A 19,597-nucleotide genomic window follows, 5' to 3' on the forward strand; every position below is an offset into this window, starting at 1 on the left:
TATATATATATATATATATATATATATATATATAAAACCACCCCATACATGTGGTTTTGTCAAGGACCTTAAAACCTCAGATCCATGTCAAATCCTTCCCCAGGTCAGGTTCATAAAAAACATGGCAAAGCCTTCCCTGAATCAGCCTCAGAGGAATGGCAAGACTTTCCCCTAGTACAAGTATGGATGCTGACAACCTGTAAAGAAGGTGTCAGCCATAGCGTCCACCTCCTGGATGACTGTAGCCTGAGATTGATCCCCTTCAGAGTGTCCCGTGGAGATTAGCTAGCCTGTTGCTTCCTCTCATGCTATAGCTAATACAAGAAGTGCACTGGATTTCCAGGCTACCATTGGAGTGTCTCCATCAGTTTATGGCATACTCACACCCATGATCTCAAAATGTGTGTCTGTCATTTCTTCCTTCCTATCACTCTAGTCATGTCAATCCCAAAATCAAAGTCAGGCAGGTTGCAGCACCCATACATACCATGCATTCATTTTAAGAAAATGATGTCACCGTTTCTGGAAAATACAAATGAGGAGTGGGGTTGAGCTTACATCATGCCTCACTCTACGCATCACATCTCACTCTACTCTTAAGCATCGGGGGGAAATCTGAGGCAGAAGGAACAGAGTACTGAGAGTTCACTAACATGATATTTTTATTTTTTTTTCCCCGTGGAGGAGGGATTTGAAAGACATTAGTCTAAGGTTGCTATTTATTTGAATTTGTAATCTATCCCATGAACACTGCTACTAGTACACATAAAATTAATTTGTTTTCCAGATTTGAGAACTTACGATCATAATTCTATGACAGCAAGTTGCCGCCTCTCTGGCTGTAGACCAAAGATGAAGATTTACTGCCCGGAGTAACCTTGCAAGTTTGATGCAACGTTCTTTAAATGATGGCCTCTACAGCAACATCATTCCTAAATTAGTCACTTCCACAAATGGGAAGATAGGTTGCCTATAGCTACAGCAGTAAAATATAAGGTGATATGATGCAGAAGAAAAGACATAAAAGGGACCCAGATTTCAAGTCTGTTATCTCATGGGGTTCTTTGGCTTAGTTTTGTTTTGTTGGTTGGCTTGGAATCATGAGATAGTCATACAACAGTAACCAGCAATAGAGTATGGCATAGCAAACACTAGGAACCTAGCAGATGCTCAACTGACCTGATGGATCAAAACAGACTTAAAGTGAGTAATTATTACTTGTTTCTGTTTGCTTCTATCTTCTCACCACTCTGTATTTGACTTTTGCTTCAGGAACTTTGTAGTAAAAAAGCTTGTAGGATTCCAAAATCTAGACTCTTACATTGTAGACAAAAGAAGCAGTATCTAATTTATTTATTTAACAATTCAATCGGTCAATGGTAACTGGGTCTAATTCATTAGAAAGTACTTGAATCAAATATTGGCACTTATTTTACCTTCAAATAAATATCTCAGCTCTTAAAATCTTCTAGTATATGGTAAATCTCCCAAGAACAAAAAGAGTTCATTTTTATTCTGTGAGACTACTGAGATGGCCCTCGGTGACTATGAGGGTCCAATGAGATAAGATGCATGCCAGAACTTTGTAAGAAAAAAATAAAACAAAATTTGAAAGATAAAATACATACTTATAAATATAGAATATATGCAGAATGTCAACTATAAGTACCCTAGACAACTCATGAAAACATTTATTTACTGGGTTTTTATTTTTAGAAGTTTTATAACTGCCATAACAGTTCTATAAAACTAAACAATGTTCAATAATTATAAAGCACATTCCATCACTCAGGAACTGTTTGGTGGAATATAAACAGTGCAGAGTGACCAGACTGAAATATTGTGATAGACAAAAAACAATAGTGTGAGTCACAGCTGAGGAGGCGGATATGATGAAGGCTACAGTTCCTACATATGTGGTGTCAAGGAGAACGGTTCAAGGAGAAACTGCCTTTGAGCTGAAAGAAGACATCAATTCTACACAAACACCCTTCTAAACAACAAAGACTTAAAGGCCCTCAGAAAGTTGAGTCATCCTCAGGAGAGCAGGGTACAGCAGCTGGCACTCGGAACCAGAGACAAAGTAACTGCCTGCTTAAGGCTCTTCTTTGTTCTGTTCCAGTAAACTGCATTTTCTCTTACCTCTACGAGGCCATGGGATTTTATTTTCTAAACCTCTTATAGTCTGCTCTGCAGATTTTACAGCCCATCCTGAACAATGCTGAATGATTTGCAATGGCATGGAATTCCAATCCAAAAGAGCCAGCTGCCAACTAACCCAAGCTCCCTTCATAAAAGTAAATGAACAAATAAGTAGATCCTACCCCTCTTTCAAACTAAACTGTTTCCCAAGCAGAGAAAAGAGGACACACTCGTCTTTGTTAATATTGAGATAGTCCAGTTCCAGAATTAGGAAAGCTTCATCAGAGCTTCAAACTGAAAGCCTATGTTTTCCATTTCCTCTTCCTCTTTTTTTATGTGCCACAGGAAGCACGATCCAGCTGGCTCTACTGTCCCTCATCCTCTCTGCACCTCTTCATTAAATCATTACATTTACCAGGAGAAGTTTCAGGATGAGCCAGACCCTGGAAGTGGTCAATGAAGATAACAGTTCTCCAGTGGCCCATATCGCAACACACTCAAATCAACTTTGCTTCTTAAGTCCCTCAAACTATGTAAAAATCAACAATAATGACTCCTTTTGAAAGCCATACAGAAGACGGTTGAACACTAACACTATGATCTTAGATAATGTATTTAAACTCCTGCAGTCTTCACTGCCTGTAAAAATGGCTTCTCGTATCTTTTAATAATCTAAAGCTTTGGATACAATAATATCATAATTTTTCATAGGACCATATTGAAAATAGTTTATGGTGCTGTATGAGTCTCATAAAAATCCCTCCAGGCTGGCACAGTCTTTATTATTACACTTATGCCACTTAGAGATAGGAGATTTCTTTCCAGTTGTTATCTACTGTGTTGAAGGCTAATAGAGGAAAAGCTAATATTATTGGTGAGACTCCTAAGACTCTCCAAAATAGTTTCTCAAGCTCAATATTATAACATTTGGCTGCTAAAATAAACAATGGGCACACACACACACACACACACACACACACACACACACACACCATCCACACCCAGGCACTTTGCTTATATTTTGAAGTGCTGGGAATTGAACCTGTGGATGCTAGACAAATACTTAACCACTCAGCTGTATCTCAAATCCAGAATGCAAAAATTTTAGAACAGAAGTCATGACTCTTTGGTGCTTCACACTTGTAATGGCAACAAGCAAATAAATAGGTCACATTGAAGATGTTTAAAGGCCTGAATTTACTATACCATACAACAGCTTTGATTGTCTCTATTCTTTAAGCCAGGGTCTCATGGGAGTGGTTGAGAAGAGGCTGTGGGTGTCTAATTGGGTTCCTAGGTGGCCCTGATAGCTATGAACTGTAGCCCAAACTAATCTCAACTTCTGTAGGAATCAGCATTAGCCTGGACCTACTACTGTTCCTTTTGCCTCTGCTGGGATTGTGATCTACCAGGCATGGATTAAAATGACATGTTCTAGAGGTTAGACCTGTAATGCCCGGTTCTAGCACTTCTGAGTCCTTTAAGAGCTCAAACCACCAGCCCTTCAAACCATATGCAAAGGTCAATTAGTTGAATCAGCTTTCAAAGACTCTGCTTCCTAAAGACTGTACAAATGTATCAACAATCTACTGAAATAATGTTTATCTAGCATTCATATCCAATTATTGAAACTAGTCCATTTGTTTCATTTATGTCTTAATAGAGTGACTACAACATTTTAACTATGTATATAATAATTAAAGAAAAAGACCATGAATTTGAAAGATCTGAGGGATGGTGCATGGAAAGACTTGGAAGGAAAAAAAGCAAAAAGGGAAAAATATGTAGTATATTATAATCTCAAAATAATTTAAGTAACATTTTTAAATTTTTATGTGTGATTACATTTGTCATTCAGAATATATGTCCATGACTTAGCATAGATTTAGACTACGTACATGCTAATCCTCATGTGTAACTATCTCTTTAACCCACACATATCTAGAAGCTACCCAGTATTATCTTTCTTTGATCTCCTTGAACTGTTTTGGATCTTTCTCATCAAGATGTGATCTCTCAAAATTCAAATCACAGTTATTGGTTTTCTTTTTTTTTCTGACTGGATTTGATCTCTTGTAACGCTATTGATTAGAGTTAATGGTAGTCACAGTCTATAAATTGTCTTGTGTGTTAGCCACCTAAAATGCAGCCATCATGTGGCTTTACTAAAACAGTGGTAAAGTTTTTTAGACAAGTGAGCAAACTTATTAGCTCTTCATTCCCGTTCAGTGGAGATTTCTTGAGAAATTAGAATGTTCAAAGCCGGTACATACCAGTTGACTCTCAGACGCTGTAGAGGATGATGATGAAAGATTTGCCTGAAATTATAAACATGATGGATATTAGTGAAAATATTTAGTAAAAGAGCATGCCTGTTCTAAGCATTGTATTTTACTAGAACAATGCATGTTCATTGTAGGATATTGAAAAATATAAAAGAAATGGAAATGTATGATACCAAGAAATAGTCCTTTTGAGCAGAGTGGCACATGTCCTTGGCACTTTAGCTCACAGAGCAGAGTATATGCTGGTTTTCTTCTTGTCTTTATAATGTAAGTTTCACATATGATGTCAATGATTCCGCAACATTAGATAGCATCCTCTGTTTGTTCGGTCCATATTTTATTTAAGCATAACACTGTTGTTGTTAATCATGTTTACTTACATGAAAACAAAAGGCAAGGCAGATTTTTTTTCTCAAAACATATTTACATTAAAAGCATGACAAGACTCCCTGGCATTAAAAATGGAAATTATTTGCTTTCAAAATTCTTTACAGATCTTGTTAATATTTCTTTGCCATTTCACTCCTTTATATTTCACTCCTTTCACCTGAATTTAATGTCCTTCTTTTTATTAAATTGTATTTTGGTAAGAGTATTAACATACGATCTTCCCTTTGCATGAGCCTTACATGTTCACAGTGCTGCTAATAGAACATACCCCACACACCAATTGTCCATTGAACCTTTCAACCTGCTCAGCTGAAACCTAGTGCTCATGACGATGGCTCCCCCCTCCACACCACCCGTACAAATGCCAATTTCCTTCTTACTAAAGTAAATACTTTCTTTTCAGATTCTACTTCAATGATTTTTCCTGCATTTTTTTTATTTCGTCTTTACTTGAAATGGCTTCAAAATTCCAAGGTAATAGCATTTTTCTATCCCATTGGCACTGGCTTCTGTTGTTGCTCTTCAGGTAAGCCATAAGTTGGTGCTCAGATCTTTACAACTAGTTAGTATTTTATACTTTTCTTAATAACATTATGTGCTTCACTGTGATCTACCTGGAGGCTAGGGATGAGAGAAGTGGACCAAGCAGAGAGAGATAAGAGATGACGTTGAAGGAAGGCTCTGATGAAGCTTCATTCATGCTGGGTATGAGTCATCAGCTGTACTGTTTAGGACTGTAGCTACAAATATCATGATCTTCAAAATTACTAAAGTCTACTTTAAAACTTCTTGCCATATATAAACATGTGATTTGGTAGGGAGATTGTTGATTACTTTGATCAACAAGTTTGTATAAAGTATGCACAGATTGGACATCACACTGTATCCCATGGATATAAAATTATTTGTCAATTAAAGATCAGTATAAATTTTCATAAAATAGTATAGCTGATTTTCAGTAAGGTGGCATTTTTAACATCATAGAAATTCTGTTAGCTATGTTTTCTGTTTGGTTAGTTTGAGTTTGGGGTGTGTTATTTGTTTGTTTTCTAGGGTCTCATTAGAGCCTAAGGTGGGCTCAACCTCTGACCTTCCTGCTCAGCCTGACAACAGTGCTGACAAAAGAGGAATGTGCAACCATGTCCTACTTACAATTAGGTTACATAGGAACCAAGGGTGAAGACTGCAAAATGAGGATGTGACTATCTCTGGAAGGCAAATGACTACATAGGACCCCAACTATGCAAGCCAGCCTCAGAGAAACTAATTTTGCTTCCCAAAGACATAATGCCAAAGTCACAAAGTGATACCAGGCCCCTTAGTCTGGAACTCCATTTCCTTGAAAGCCATATTGGAGAAAGAGTAAAGCTACATCAGATTATATCCTCTTGTGAATGTAAGACATAGAACTGATTCTGCCCTCTTCATGCTAGTGGAGCAAAGCCTATGGTAACCTCCACTCTTCCCTCAGACTCTTTCCCACACACATGTGCACTGCAGCAGCACATATGGACAGGAAAACGAATAAATGAAGATAATTGGTAGAGTGGCTTTTCTTGCCTCGATTGTGTACAGCTCTTCCTATAACTCATCATTCTCAGGCCTCATCCTTGGGAAGCAGATCTGGACCTCATGTGAGATTTAAATTACCCTTTCCCTTAAGATCTATGCCTTCCCTGAGCAGCACCTAAGTCACTCCAGCATAGCAACGCCTGCAAGCATAGCAACAAGAAGAATGTGTGAGCTGCGTAAATGAGAGAAGATGACCTTTATTTGAATATCTGTGTATAGAGTGGGAAATAATCTTAATAAGGTTTGACACATTTTTCAATATATTGTGATATTTAGGAATCAATATTCTTCCACTGTAATGACATTTTCTGTCCCCTGAGCTCATTAAAATGAGATTTTACCTATAAACTATCATATATTTAATAAGATTGTACCATTTATTTTTATGGAACTTAAAACCAATTCATGAAATGTAGAAAAATTCATGAAATAAGTTATTATCAAATAGCATGTTACTCCAAAACCAAGGATTTTTTTCTTTTTGATAAATTCATTAGAAGCACAAATATTCTATTTTCTAAGATTGAATTTTATTAAGCATGCATGCTGTGATTTTTTAAATTACATGAATGAAATAGACTTATACAGGCAATAGTTCATAAAATATAATAAAGGCAAATGCAAAGCAGAGGAAAATTTCCTTCCAAAGACAAAAGACGGAATTAAAACTAATGTAGTGTTTAATATAAAATTTATTATTTCACATAGAGAACAGAAACTGCCTCAGAATGAATGCTGGGATACATTTCAGTAGTAGAACAGTGACCTACTACATACAAGTACCTGGGTTTGTTTCCCAGCAACAGAAGAAGACAGGAGAGGATGCTGGATATTTTGTAATAGTGTAACTCTCCACATAGGACTCATTGGTGGTTTAAATTAACTACTTAAAGTTTAACCGGCTGTTGTTGCTGAATTTAGCATCTGTTTAATAGTCAAACAAAATCCTGCTGATAACTGATCAATTCTCTCCAACAAAAGACCTAACACTACATGTTCAATATGTTGTTAGCCCTATCTTGTTTCTATTACACTTAAGAATATCTCAACTAAATGACTTAAAAGTAGCCTTTGCTTCAAGCATACCTTGGGAGAAGCAATAAGAAAGCTTTAATTAACCTAAATGAATGAGGTGTCATTGATCCAGACTCATCCTAAAACACTGTAAGAGAGAGTAAGACAATTTGTAAAGAAACACTGTCCACTGACTTCACTCCTTCCCTCCCTTTATTCCTTTATGTATTCCCTTCCTTTCTTCCTCTTTCTCCTCCCTTCTCTTCCTCTTGTTCTCCACCATTTTTCTTTCTCTCTTTCTGAGAGTCTTCCGCCCAAACTCACACAAAGTAAATATTCATAAAGCCCTTTTTGCCTAACCAAGCTGTTGCAATAATCACAGGAGAGTTGAAAATCCCATAAGTATCCTGACATGCCCATACTCCAGGAAGTACCCAGTCCATCTGCCTCTTCTAATATCGAGTCCTCTGGGCTGTTCCCTTATTGCTATAAGAAAGTCAACAACTCATTTGTTCTGTTAGTTGCTTGTTGGGGCCTCCATTGGCATTTATATCTCAGAAGTGAGGGCCTTGCCATTGCATTCACCTCACTCAAACCCATGATACCTCAATGACTTGGAAAATGAATATTTGCCAAATCAATGAATAAAGTGGGAAACTGGACACCAGAGTTGGGAAATTCTAACTAGTTTTTCTACTACTAATGACCCATGGATTGTGTTTGAAACTAGGGTTTTAGTGTGTTTGAAACTTGCTCCTGATATCCTCAAGTGTAGCACAGTTCTCTCTGCGCCTTTCATTCTGCCCTTTCTCTGTCCTCTCTGTGGTATACTGGCTGGTGAACTGCATGGCCCCGGCTTTTGAATGGAATCTAGGACTCTCTTCAAAGCTAATGAAACATGGAGTCTCACCATGTATATTACTGTGAACGTGCCTAATGTCCCCAAGAGAGTGAACTAAAATTTTAGTTGACACTCTTCTCAAAGTAATTCTGACAGGACATGGGAGAAAACTAAAATGAGAAATTAATGAAGTAAAAACTATTCAATTTGTACTTTGATGAAACATCATGTGTTTTCTCCATTATATTAAAATTTCAAAAATGAATTATTGCCTTGTTCATTTTTTTAAAAGTCAGAATATATTGCATTTAAGACAGATAGTTGATATAAGAGGATGGCCTAGAACTAAACTGAACTTCTTGCCCTAAAAACTGTATTACTTTTTTTCATACAGTAAATGCATCAGCTGTCACTTAGTAAATACAGTAACAGCAGCTGTGTGTTGGAAAGTATGAGTTGTCTGTAAGTTCACACACACACACACACACAAATACACAAAACAAAACAAAAAAATCTGGTTTTCTCTGCCATTATAAAAGGTACTATTCCAAAAGACTTATCTTCCAAAGATGTGGACATGTTTAAGATGGCACATGTTTAAATGTTATGTTGTAAGATAAAATAAAAAATCAATGCTTCTTTCTCAGGAAACAAACTTTAAGGTCAAGAATCTTAGTAGAATTAAAATTATATTTGTTCTAATCTAATCCTGGACTTGTTTAATGATTCACAGTTAACTTAAAATGACTCAACTGCTCTCACAGGCTATGGAGATGGAAAATCATCTTTTAACTAGTTCTAACGATTAAGAACCTTTTAAGTGCCTGGGTAGATGACTTAGTGATTTAAATGATTGTTGTGAAAGCCTCACCAGGTATGGCAAGCTACTTGTAACCTCAGCACTCAGGAGCCAGTGATCCTGGATCCAGCTGACTAGGTAGACTGGCTAAAGTATCCAACTCCTGGTTCAAGTAGGAGTCCCTGTTCTGGTAAATAAAATGGAAAGTGGTTGCAGAAACTTCTGATATTGACCTCTGGTCTCTAGACCCACACAAGTATAGTCCTTATAGACAAGTCCACACGCAAAAATAAATACAAAATTTAAAATAATAATTTCAATAATCTGTGGCAACTGAAGCATCCCTTCCAGAAATATTCTAGCAGCTATCACATGAAGATACCTCCCCAGGGTATGGTTAGCTAGAAGCTAGCAGTTGCTAAACATGAAAGGTAGTCTACTCTTTATGAAACTGAAGCAATTGATGAGAAAGTTTAGCAAGAAAAATATTTTAGGTACTTTTTCTTGGGACCAGTCCTTATGACCACAGTATCTCTAAGTCACACCACATATACCACACACACACACACACACACACACAGACATATTTTTAAATAATGTTTTTTCCTGTGCCCAATAAAGAATCAAAGAGCCTGAATTATGAGGCTTCTAGTCTCCTAACAATAGTAGGTGTAAGAGAAAGGAGGAGATATGGATAAAATCAAAATTGAAGGGGAAAGGAAGACAGGCACTGAAATTCATAAATAACTCCATTGTATAACAACTTCTCTAAAGGTTGTTCACATCAGGACTATATAAACCTTAAATTCATCAAATGAGAACACTATCAGCATTCCCTATCTTGTGGATGAAAATGAAGGCACGGTAAGATAAAGTAAGTGATCCTCCCCGGAAGCAGCAGTTTCCATCAGAGTCTAGCCTACCAACCAACGTCTCCGGTCTTTCAGAGTATTCCTCCAAAGGGCTTCCAATAATAATGGAAACTGACAGCAAATGCTTCCAGGAAATGCTCTGAACCATGTTCCTGCCACATCCTGCAAACATCATTTCCCGAATGTGATAAAATTTAATAATTTCACTGAGCTTATTGTGTGCCTTAGGGAGACGCAAATGAAGGCAGAAAGGTGTGAAGTGCATTGATGGCATGGCACATGATCCACATTTAATAACTATTTATCCTTGGTAATGGTGAAAACTACAGATTAAACAGTGTGTGCTGTAAAAGGAGTCATTTAATGGTTTATTTTAGATTAGATGCTCAGCACTTGCTAGGAAAGTGTCTCAGTTGTAGCAGAATATGTTTGTGAGGAAGCAGATGAGGACTATGATCATGACATGGATGACAGGAATGTGTAAGGGTCTATGTGCATAGTGTACTATGCCAGCCCAGTGTCATTTGAAATAAGCATGTGAGTTCATATCTACACATCTGTAGGTGTAAGTATTCTTTTTTAAGATTTATTTATTTATAAGTGTATGTCTGAGTGTATGGAAGCATGCCACATGAGTGCTTGTTGCCTTCCAAAGGCAAAAAATAAAAAATAAAAAAATAAAAAAATCAGATGCCCTGGAATGAGAGTGACAGCCATGTGGGTGCTGGAAACCAAACCTGAGTGTTCTACAAGAGCAGACAATGCCCTCTTCCCCTAAGCTATCACCCCAGATCCCTGTTTTTTTTTTCATAAAGAGACACTGAAACACTTGCTAATCTAAACACAGGAAAGCAACAAACTAATCACTCAAGTAAACTGATAATTCCTTTGGATGTGACGTAACCTCAATGTGTCAAGAATATGAGTTGACTATTTTTTAAACACAGAGGCCATGCTTATCAAAATAATGTCATCTAAGCTTTGATGATTATAGGTGCAAAAGGGGGGGTGATACAGTTCTGTTTTGTTTAGCTAAGTGAATTAGACAATAATTCGTTTAAGAAGAAATTCAATTAATAAAGTTCCTTGATACTGTACACCTGACATGTCTGATTTCCTTTGTCTGGGCTAATCATTGCATCTTACTCCTTTCCACTTATGAAAGAGTGAATTATAATTATACAATACAATAGATGCAAAGCTGAATTCTGTTTAAAATGTGTACATGCCTCCATCGAAAAAGTAGCCAGCATAGTTATGAAGATACTTACATATTTGGTTTCCCGACCAGCTGCTCTTGGATGAGTTGTATGAGTCTGCATGAAAAATAAAAATAATTAGACATCTCAATGACTAGAGAATAAAGAAAGGTTCAGATTTTAAGGCAGAAATCCATCTTTTTCTCTGTTGAGGCTTTTCAACCATGAATCCCACTGATACAGACAAAATTCCATTTATCTTTAAAAATTGCTTTATTAAATTGTCCCAGTTTGTTAGTCTCTTCACAGCTGTTATTTGTTCATACTCTGGCAATTTCCTCTTATTTATTGATAATGTTGCCCAGGAGTTCCACAGTGACTAATCACAGTTCATCTATCACTTTTAGCTGATTCAAAATTCACTAGAAATTTCTATTCTGTCAGTTCTTTGAACTCCTTATGTCCAAAGACATTCATCCCATCTCAGTCATTTACTTTGAAGACTAAACTCAACTTTACTTCCAGGAATAACATGGAAACTCTCTGAAATTTTAGCTTTAAATATCCCTCCTTCAAAACTCTTTCTTGATGGGCAGTGGTCCCAGTACTTGGGAGGCAGAGGCAGGCAGATTTCTGAGTTCCAGGACAGCCAGGACTACACAGAGAAAAGCTGTCTTGAAAGAAAACAAAACAAAACAGAAAAACAAAACAAAACAAAAAAAAACTCTTTTTTTACCCATACCTTCATGTCTCTAATACTTCTGATATCGGCTATATTACAGTTGGATTTCTAAATTATTTAGCCTCACTAACTATATTCTGATCCTATTACCTCTTAGTTTACTATTAATAAAATATTAATTAATGTTCAATTAATAATAAATATTAATTAATATCAAACCTCATGTTTAATATTTCATTTATCCTGTCTTCCTCTCTTTATGTGACACATCTGCTTGTTAAAAAAGAACAGAAATCCTACATATGCTCTCTGATTCATTTATCTCTATTCTTACATCTGAGAGATAAAATGTTTCTATAGAACTCTCAACCACAACTTGATTTCATGTTAAATAAATGGCCATCAACTTTACCTGTGCACAATCCAGATAGATTGATAATCCCCTAATATTTTTTCCCTTAGGTCTACTTTCTGAGGTTACAGAAACAGATTTGAGTCTCAAGTGTGACCCAAAAGACTACACTTGCTCTTCATGATTGCTAGTCTTCATTGCTAACTTGTTAGATTCTAGAATCAGATAACTATGCTATGTGGTGGCACGTTTTAGACATTCAAGTCATACTAATGAGGTTACCAGAGCTCAAAGCAGAATGGAGAGTGTCAGAGGAAGACAAATCATGACAGTGTTCACAGACCTAAAAGTAAGGCAACTTATAAGGTCTTTGACTTATATCTCTGGAGGAAATATGTAGCTTTTAGACTCAAGTTATAGAGGAATACTTGAACAGAATCTCTGTGTGGTACCCTAAGAACAGAGCAAAGTGGGATACCCACATAATAATGATGCTTCTGTGCTGGTCAGTAAAAATATGGTGATTGTTTAGAAGCACAGAAGCTATGTAATAATCACATTCTACAGATACTTTAAAACTATAATGAACAAAAGAGAAGGTGTTGAATGTGACAAAAAGAAAAAAAAACCATGCAAAGTTTATGGACTTAAACAAATGGAAGAATACTAAAAACAAATGTAAAAGGTGGTGGGTATGATCACTTGAAGGAAAAATGACTTAACTGCATCTTCATTAGCACTCGGCTTGAAAGCTTTTTTGTAGCTGTGAATGGAACAAAGACTAAATAGGAATCTAAAACTCAAAAAAGTACTGGAGCAGAGGCATACATATGAAGCTGTCAGCATGTGCATGATTTTCATAAGGCTGGATAGCCATACTTAAAAAATGAGAAACCTAGGAGCTGATCTCTAAACACTGCTACATCGGTCAGATTGAAAAAGGCGGATGAGCAAACATAAGGGAACAAGAAATAATAATGCAGAGAGGAAATTGGAAGAATATGGTATTCAGTTATAATCTTAAACATCCTCTACTGAAAGGGGTTTGTTGTGAAATAAGAATGCCATTCAAGAATTTTTTTTCTCAGACTCAATTTATAACTATCCTTACATCTGGACATGGGCCTTCTATTATTTGTCCTACTGGAGTAGAAGCTATTCTCTCTTTTTTTAATCAAAGAATAATGTCTCAGGCTGGCTTAGACAAAATGCAATGGACTGGGTGCTTCTAAAGTACAGGTATTTAGTTTTCTCAGTTCTAGAAGGTAGACAGGCTTAGACAGGTTCATTCTGCGGTGAGGTCCTATTTTCTCATCACAGTTGGGAATTTCTTGTTTAATTACACAGTAGAAGAGGTAAAAGGTTTTTCTCCAGTCTTTTTCCATAATCCCATTCATTAAGAGTCTGTCTCCATGACCTAGTCACACTTTAAAAGGCCTCCACTATAATACCATCACACCAATGACTGAACACTTACTAATTCCTGGAGGAAGGAATCAGACCATGACACATTCCTTTGTGAATCAAGATCCGATTCTAGATGGAATTTTTCTGTAGCATTTCTACTCTTTTGTATAAGCAGTACTTCACATTCAACATGAGACACCCCCACCAGCACAACTTGATCTAGTCATTCCAAGTCTCAAAACTCAAACAAAAATGTCTTCCTTGATCCCATTACTAGTCAGTTTATTTAACTTTTACAAATTAATTTCAGGTGTTATTTAATCTACAGTTTTTGTCTCTTGGCATTTATATATTTTGTCTCTACTTTCTCACAATATTTTGCAGCATCAGGGATAAGGAAAGTAAAGGAGCAAACTCTGGGAGTAAACTGTGTCACCACGCTCCTTTGTGCTGGCTGTAGAAAGGAAAGCAGCATATTACATAGTTACATAGCCTGATATCTTCTGCTAGTTCTCTGCTGAACTTTTTCTTAGTGGTGACACCCAGGACTATACCTAGAAGAGAGCCGTAAGCAGAGGGTCAGGGGATCAGGATGAAGCTCAGCATCTTACACAGGCTTTGACTTATATTCCAGGGAAAATATATAGGCTTTGGACAAAAGTCATAAAGGAATACTTTAACAGGATTTCTGTGTGGTATACTGAGAACAGAGTAGAGTGGGGTACTGTACTGGCTGGTTTTGTGTGTCAACTTGACACAGGCTGGAGTTATCACAGAAGGGAGCTTCAGTTGAGGAAGTACCTCCATGAGGTCCAGCTGTGGGGCATTTTCTCAATTAGTGATCAAGGGGGTAAGGCCCCTTGTGGGTGGTGCCATCCCTGGGCTGGAAGTCTTGGGTTCTATAAGAGAGCAGGCTGAGCAGGCCAGGAGAAGCAAGCCAGTAAGTAACATCCCTCCATGGCCTCTGCATCAGCTCCTACTTCCTGACCTGCTTGAGTTCCAGTCCTGACTTCTCTGGTGATCAACAGCCATGTGGAAGTAAGCTGAATAAACCCTTTCCTCCCCAATTTGCTTCTTGTTCATGATGTTTCTGCAGGAATAGAAACCCTGACTAAGACAGGTACTCACATAGCAATGATGCTACCTGCTTGTCAGCAAAATATGATGATTATTTAGTAGCACAGAAACTACTAAATGGAAACACTTGCAGTGGGGAAAATGGTACCAGAGAACATCTGCCTTCTGAGGTAGACTTTCCTCTTACTCTCTGAAAATATTGGGAGAACCTTGAAAACATTGGTAAGTTCTAATACTTGGATTTATTATTGCTGTTCTAGATACTCATACACTCAAATTACCTATAGAAATTAGAAAGTATAGGAAGAACTGCAAAGATTCTAATGAAAGCTCACAGAGAATAACAGCAGAGATAAGCAGTATGAAAATGCACTCCTAGATATACACAAATAGATTAGGTTGAAACAATTATCAGCACAATCACAAAGAAACAATAAAAATAAGTACTGAAAGATCTAAAGAAGAAATTAAAAAGTATATGCATAAAGATTCAGATACAACTCCAAAATATACTAATAAATTGCATGTCTATATGTTTGGCTTGATTAAAAACAAGTATAAAGTGAAAAGTGCTGCCTCATATGGAGAAAGACAGTAATTAGTTTTACATAAACCCAACTGTAGTGGAGATTAATAAAACCATTGTATCTGGAATAAACATCAAAGTGTTGGGGTTATTTTTAGGTGTACCTAAGCTCTGAGGAAATCTTTTGTAACTGGCCAGTGATTGTTTTCTGAAATTCATGGAGCTGTGTTTATGAAGGAGCTTTATGGCCTTGCATGACTTCAGTTTATGGCCTTGTATGACTTCAGTTACAAGACATTCTGGCAAACCTGGAATTCTTATATTATTGGGCACTGCAAATAAATGGTGCACAATAAGGACTAAGAATTGTGAGGGTCACGTGTTCCTTTAGGCAGCACATAGATCAGATCAGAGGCTCTGCTAGTATGAGGAACAACTTACTCTAAAATTAGTTTTTGTATAACAATCAATAAATACACTTCTGCAAAGCTGTTTGTCCTCTTAGGCTGCCCCACCCTGCTGCTGAAAAGCCTTATTACATCCTTGAGTGTCTCTCCTAGGTAGTCAAGAGGGAAACAGTTGATCAATATTTGGTGCCTAATGTAGGATTCAGGCCCACAACCCTGCGATGGAGAGGCTCATGCTCTACACACTGAGCTGGCTGGGAAGTTTTGCAGAAGTTATTGACTGTTACACCAAAGTTAATTTTGGAGTAAGTCATTCCTCATACCGGAGCCTCTGATATGATGTATGTGCTGCTTAAGGGAACATGATATCCACACACTTCTCAGTCCTCACCGTGGGGTAAGCGATCAGCCTTATAGAGGCTGGTGAAATGGTTGAGACCATGGGTGTGTGACACTAGATTCAACTGTGAGGACGCTAGTGCAAACGCTTGCTCAAAGAGTGTCAAGAGCCTGCCAGATGACTACACTTTGTCACGCTGTTTTTATGGGGGTGATTGCAGTAACTGTTTACAGCTGTTACAGCTAGACTGTTGCTTCATAAAGAAATTCAAACTGCTGATTTTATTAAAACCTGTCATACGCATTCTGTAGAACTTTGGGCTCCACAGAGTAAAATAGATTGTGAGATATTTAATGAAGTAGCTGATCTGAGATAAGCTGTAATACTAATACTAATTAGAAATCAGTTAGACACATTAGAAAAATACAAATGAGACTTAGATGTGGGTGGAATGTTCCTTCTTACTATATTAAACCTTTAAAGTTTAAGGGAAGCAAGTATGATTGGGAAAAGGTTAAAATGCATTTGATAAATCTATTTCATTCTTCCCAAATGATTCATAATTTACATCAAGAAATTAAGGATACTTTCTCAAAAAGATTGCCTGGTATGACTGGAATGGATGCTGTGGAAAGCCTTGCAGACCCCTTAGCTTCATTTACTCCTATGCCTCATTTTAACAGGTTACTTATTCTAGCAATTGTTATACTTGTTGTTACTGTAATAACTTTACTAGCTTTGAAATGTACACTAAAGAAAAAGCTGTATTTACTTTAAGGATGTATAGCCTTGAGCATAACTATAATCCTCAACATAAATAAATGTAGCTTAAACCAAAGGGAATATATAGTGGGAAAATTAGTAAAGTCTTGTATCTGGCGTGAACACCGAGTGTTGGGGTTGTTTTCTGGTGTACCTAAGCCCTAAGGAAATCTTTTGTATCTGAACAGTGATTCCTTTCTAGGATTCATAGAGCTTTGTTTGTGAAGGAGCTTTATGGGTTTTGCATGACTTCAGTCACAACTTCCTGGAAAACTTGAAATTCTTGTATTACTAAGTACTGCAGGTAGTACACAATAAAGACTGAGAAGCATGTGTATCATCCAGTGTGAAATGGTTTACCAACACCCAGCACTCTCCATAATGTATGTGGAACCAGAAAAATAACAAAATATAATACAAAATTTTCTAATTGTTTTTTAGTTTTAAATTAGTAAAAGTCAATTATCAAAAGGAAAATAAAAGTTAATCAAAACATCAAAACGAACAAAAACATTTAAGTTGAAAATATTAAGAGTAACAGAAGTCATTACAATATGACAAATATTACAATAAATGTAACTGGCTTAATTTTCCAAATAAACACAATCTTACATTGAACAGAAACTAATATATTTAAAAAAAAAAAAAATCATGGTTTCAGGAGTTCTAACTTCATCTGTGCTTCCTTTAAGTTCTAAGATATATGTTTATGTGTCTGTTTACATTTTGTCATATTCTGTTGTTTCTTGTTTGTTGGCAGATGGTCTACTTTGAAAACAGCTAATGTACCATTACCAAAAGCAGAAATCCAATCACTAGGTTTTTATAATAATTTATTTACATATTTAGAATTTAATATATGAACTACTTTTTAGAGAATTCAAGGAACCATAAAATGAAATGAAAATCCAAAAGAGCTGAAAAACAACTGCGAAAGTTAAATACAATAAAAGAAAATGTAGAAAGGAAAGGCAAGATGGAGCCCAGTCTGAGAAAAAGGTTCCTAGATCTGTGGGGAAATTTTAAGAGTTCATGCCGATTTTAAAAGTTGTCCTCATTTAATAAGTATCACAATCTAAAATCCCTGTCACATGTAGCTTCTCATACTAAATTTAAGCTAATATATTTTCTACAAGTCTGAGGTTCATGTTGTATCTACAACTTGATTTTGTTATATAATTTCGTTATTTCTTGTTGAATAGCCTGATCACAACAGCATGTATTTCCCAGAAAGGCTTTTATAATTTATAACCTGTGTTCTGTGTTCATTTTATAACCTCTAACCCCATATTAAAATAGATCAAATGGAAAAAAAGAAACTAATATATAAATGTGTGACTTGAAATAAAACTGGACAAAGGGATACTAAAAGACAAAAGATAAAAGTATAGAATAAGACACATTTAGAAAAATACATTTTTAAATTGGAAATATAAGGTTACTTTATTATACAAGAAAATCTCTGTTAAAAATGAATATATTCTAACAAATTTATAAAATTTTAGATTTGAGCATGATCTTCCTATAACATCAATAATCTAGTTTCAAAATGCACAAGTCAAACTTCATAATGCCTGTTGTTTACTTTTTCCTCCCTCTTGGTAGCAATAAACAATTCTATTCTTTAAAACACACTCACAGCTTTCATGATAGTATTCTTCTCTGATTATCTTCTTAACATAACCTTTATATTATGTTTGACTGGATCAACCTCTACCTACCTATGATGTTTTGCTCCTTGGCACTCTGTACAGACTCATAATATGTGATAACCACATCTCTCCTACTAGCTGCAGACTAAATGACTCCATTCATACAATTCTCATATATACACTACCTAAACTGCCATACAATCTATCTTCCATTTTCTGCACCTATTTCACTACACCCCTGAGCACAGATGTTGGACTCATTCATGGCTTCTCTCCTTTATTGCTCATATGTGAATTATTATCAAGCCCCAAACCCATTTGCTTCTCCATGGCTCCTTTGAATCTACCTTTCCAGTTCACCATCACTCACTGTACTCCTGACTTCCTCAGTAGCCTCTTCCCAGCAACCAGAATGATCATTTTTATATTCTTATATTTTCCTTCAGTTCCAAATTTCATACCATAAAAATAGATTCTCAAACTAGTTTTATACTGTTTGTCCTAGCTCATGAGATTTCAAATACACTGACTTTTTCAACATCCTACATAAATAAGTCATGTAACCTCAGGAAATTCATATATTACTATGCCTTGGCCTAAAGATATTATCACGGGTTTTTCTGACTTCATTCCACATGTGGATCTCAGAGTAAATTCTATCTCTTCTTCCACAACTGTAATAAACTCCCTAGGATTTTCACCTGGTTTATCTTTATCTTTCTAGTGCCTCAAAGCCCAAGTCCATAGTATGAACATAACAGATACTTGAAGAAAGGAAACTGCCAATACCACAAAAAAAAAATACAAAAATTCATAATATTTATCTGTTCTTTTACAACTGAAAATGAGGATTCTCTTTTAAGTCATGAGCATCTGTACATTAAAAATCTTCTTCAGATACGTACTATCTCATTGTAAACAATTTATTCCAAAAGTGTTTGTATTCAGTCAAAGAGAAAAAATAAGTCTGTAAATGATAAAGAGGAATATTGTTATCTATAAAGGAAAACAAAAGTGTATTTTTTTAAAATTGAGATGAACAGAGCTACATGAAGCATTGGAAGGTATAAATTTAAGGAACTGTATCTTTTGTCCTAACAAATGAAAACAGCTACATTATAAGGAAAAAAAACCCAAATATACAGAATAATTCCTCTGACAGTCTAACATCTCCAAAGTTCTGCTCATTTAAGTCACAGAACAGCAAAATCAATTCAATTGGTAAGAAGCAAAGAACTGTTGATTTAATACCCATATGCAAGCTATGAGAGTGTTACT

The 19,597-nt window shown here is 36.2% G+C and overlaps 1 protein-coding gene across 22 annotated transcripts in view; it reads right to left on the reverse strand.

Moving 5' to 3' along the window:
* Mlip (muscular LMNA interacting protein) overlaps positions 1–19,597 on the reverse strand; it is a 286,366-nt gene that overhangs the window by 73,606 nt on the left and 193,163 nt on the right. For all 22 annotated transcript variants that reach the window (XM_031345605.1, XM_031345604.1, XM_031345602.1 and 19 more), the window contains 2 exons: positions 11,187–11,231; positions 4,416–4,460 (listed from right to left, as the gene is read on the reverse strand). In XM_031345605.1, coding sequence (XP_031201465.1) covers positions 4,416–4,460; positions 11,187–11,231 — 90 coding nt within the window. The remainder of the gene's footprint in view (positions 1–4,415; positions 4,461–11,186; positions 11,232–19,597) is intronic.

Source organism: Mastomys coucha, unplaced genomic scaffold (assembly GCF_008632895.1).
Source record: "Mastomys coucha isolate ucsf_1 unplaced genomic scaffold, UCSF_Mcou_1 pScaffold23, whole genome shotgun sequence".
NCBI classification, from domain to species: Eukaryota; Metazoa; Chordata; class Mammalia; order Rodentia; family Muridae; genus Mastomys; species Mastomys coucha.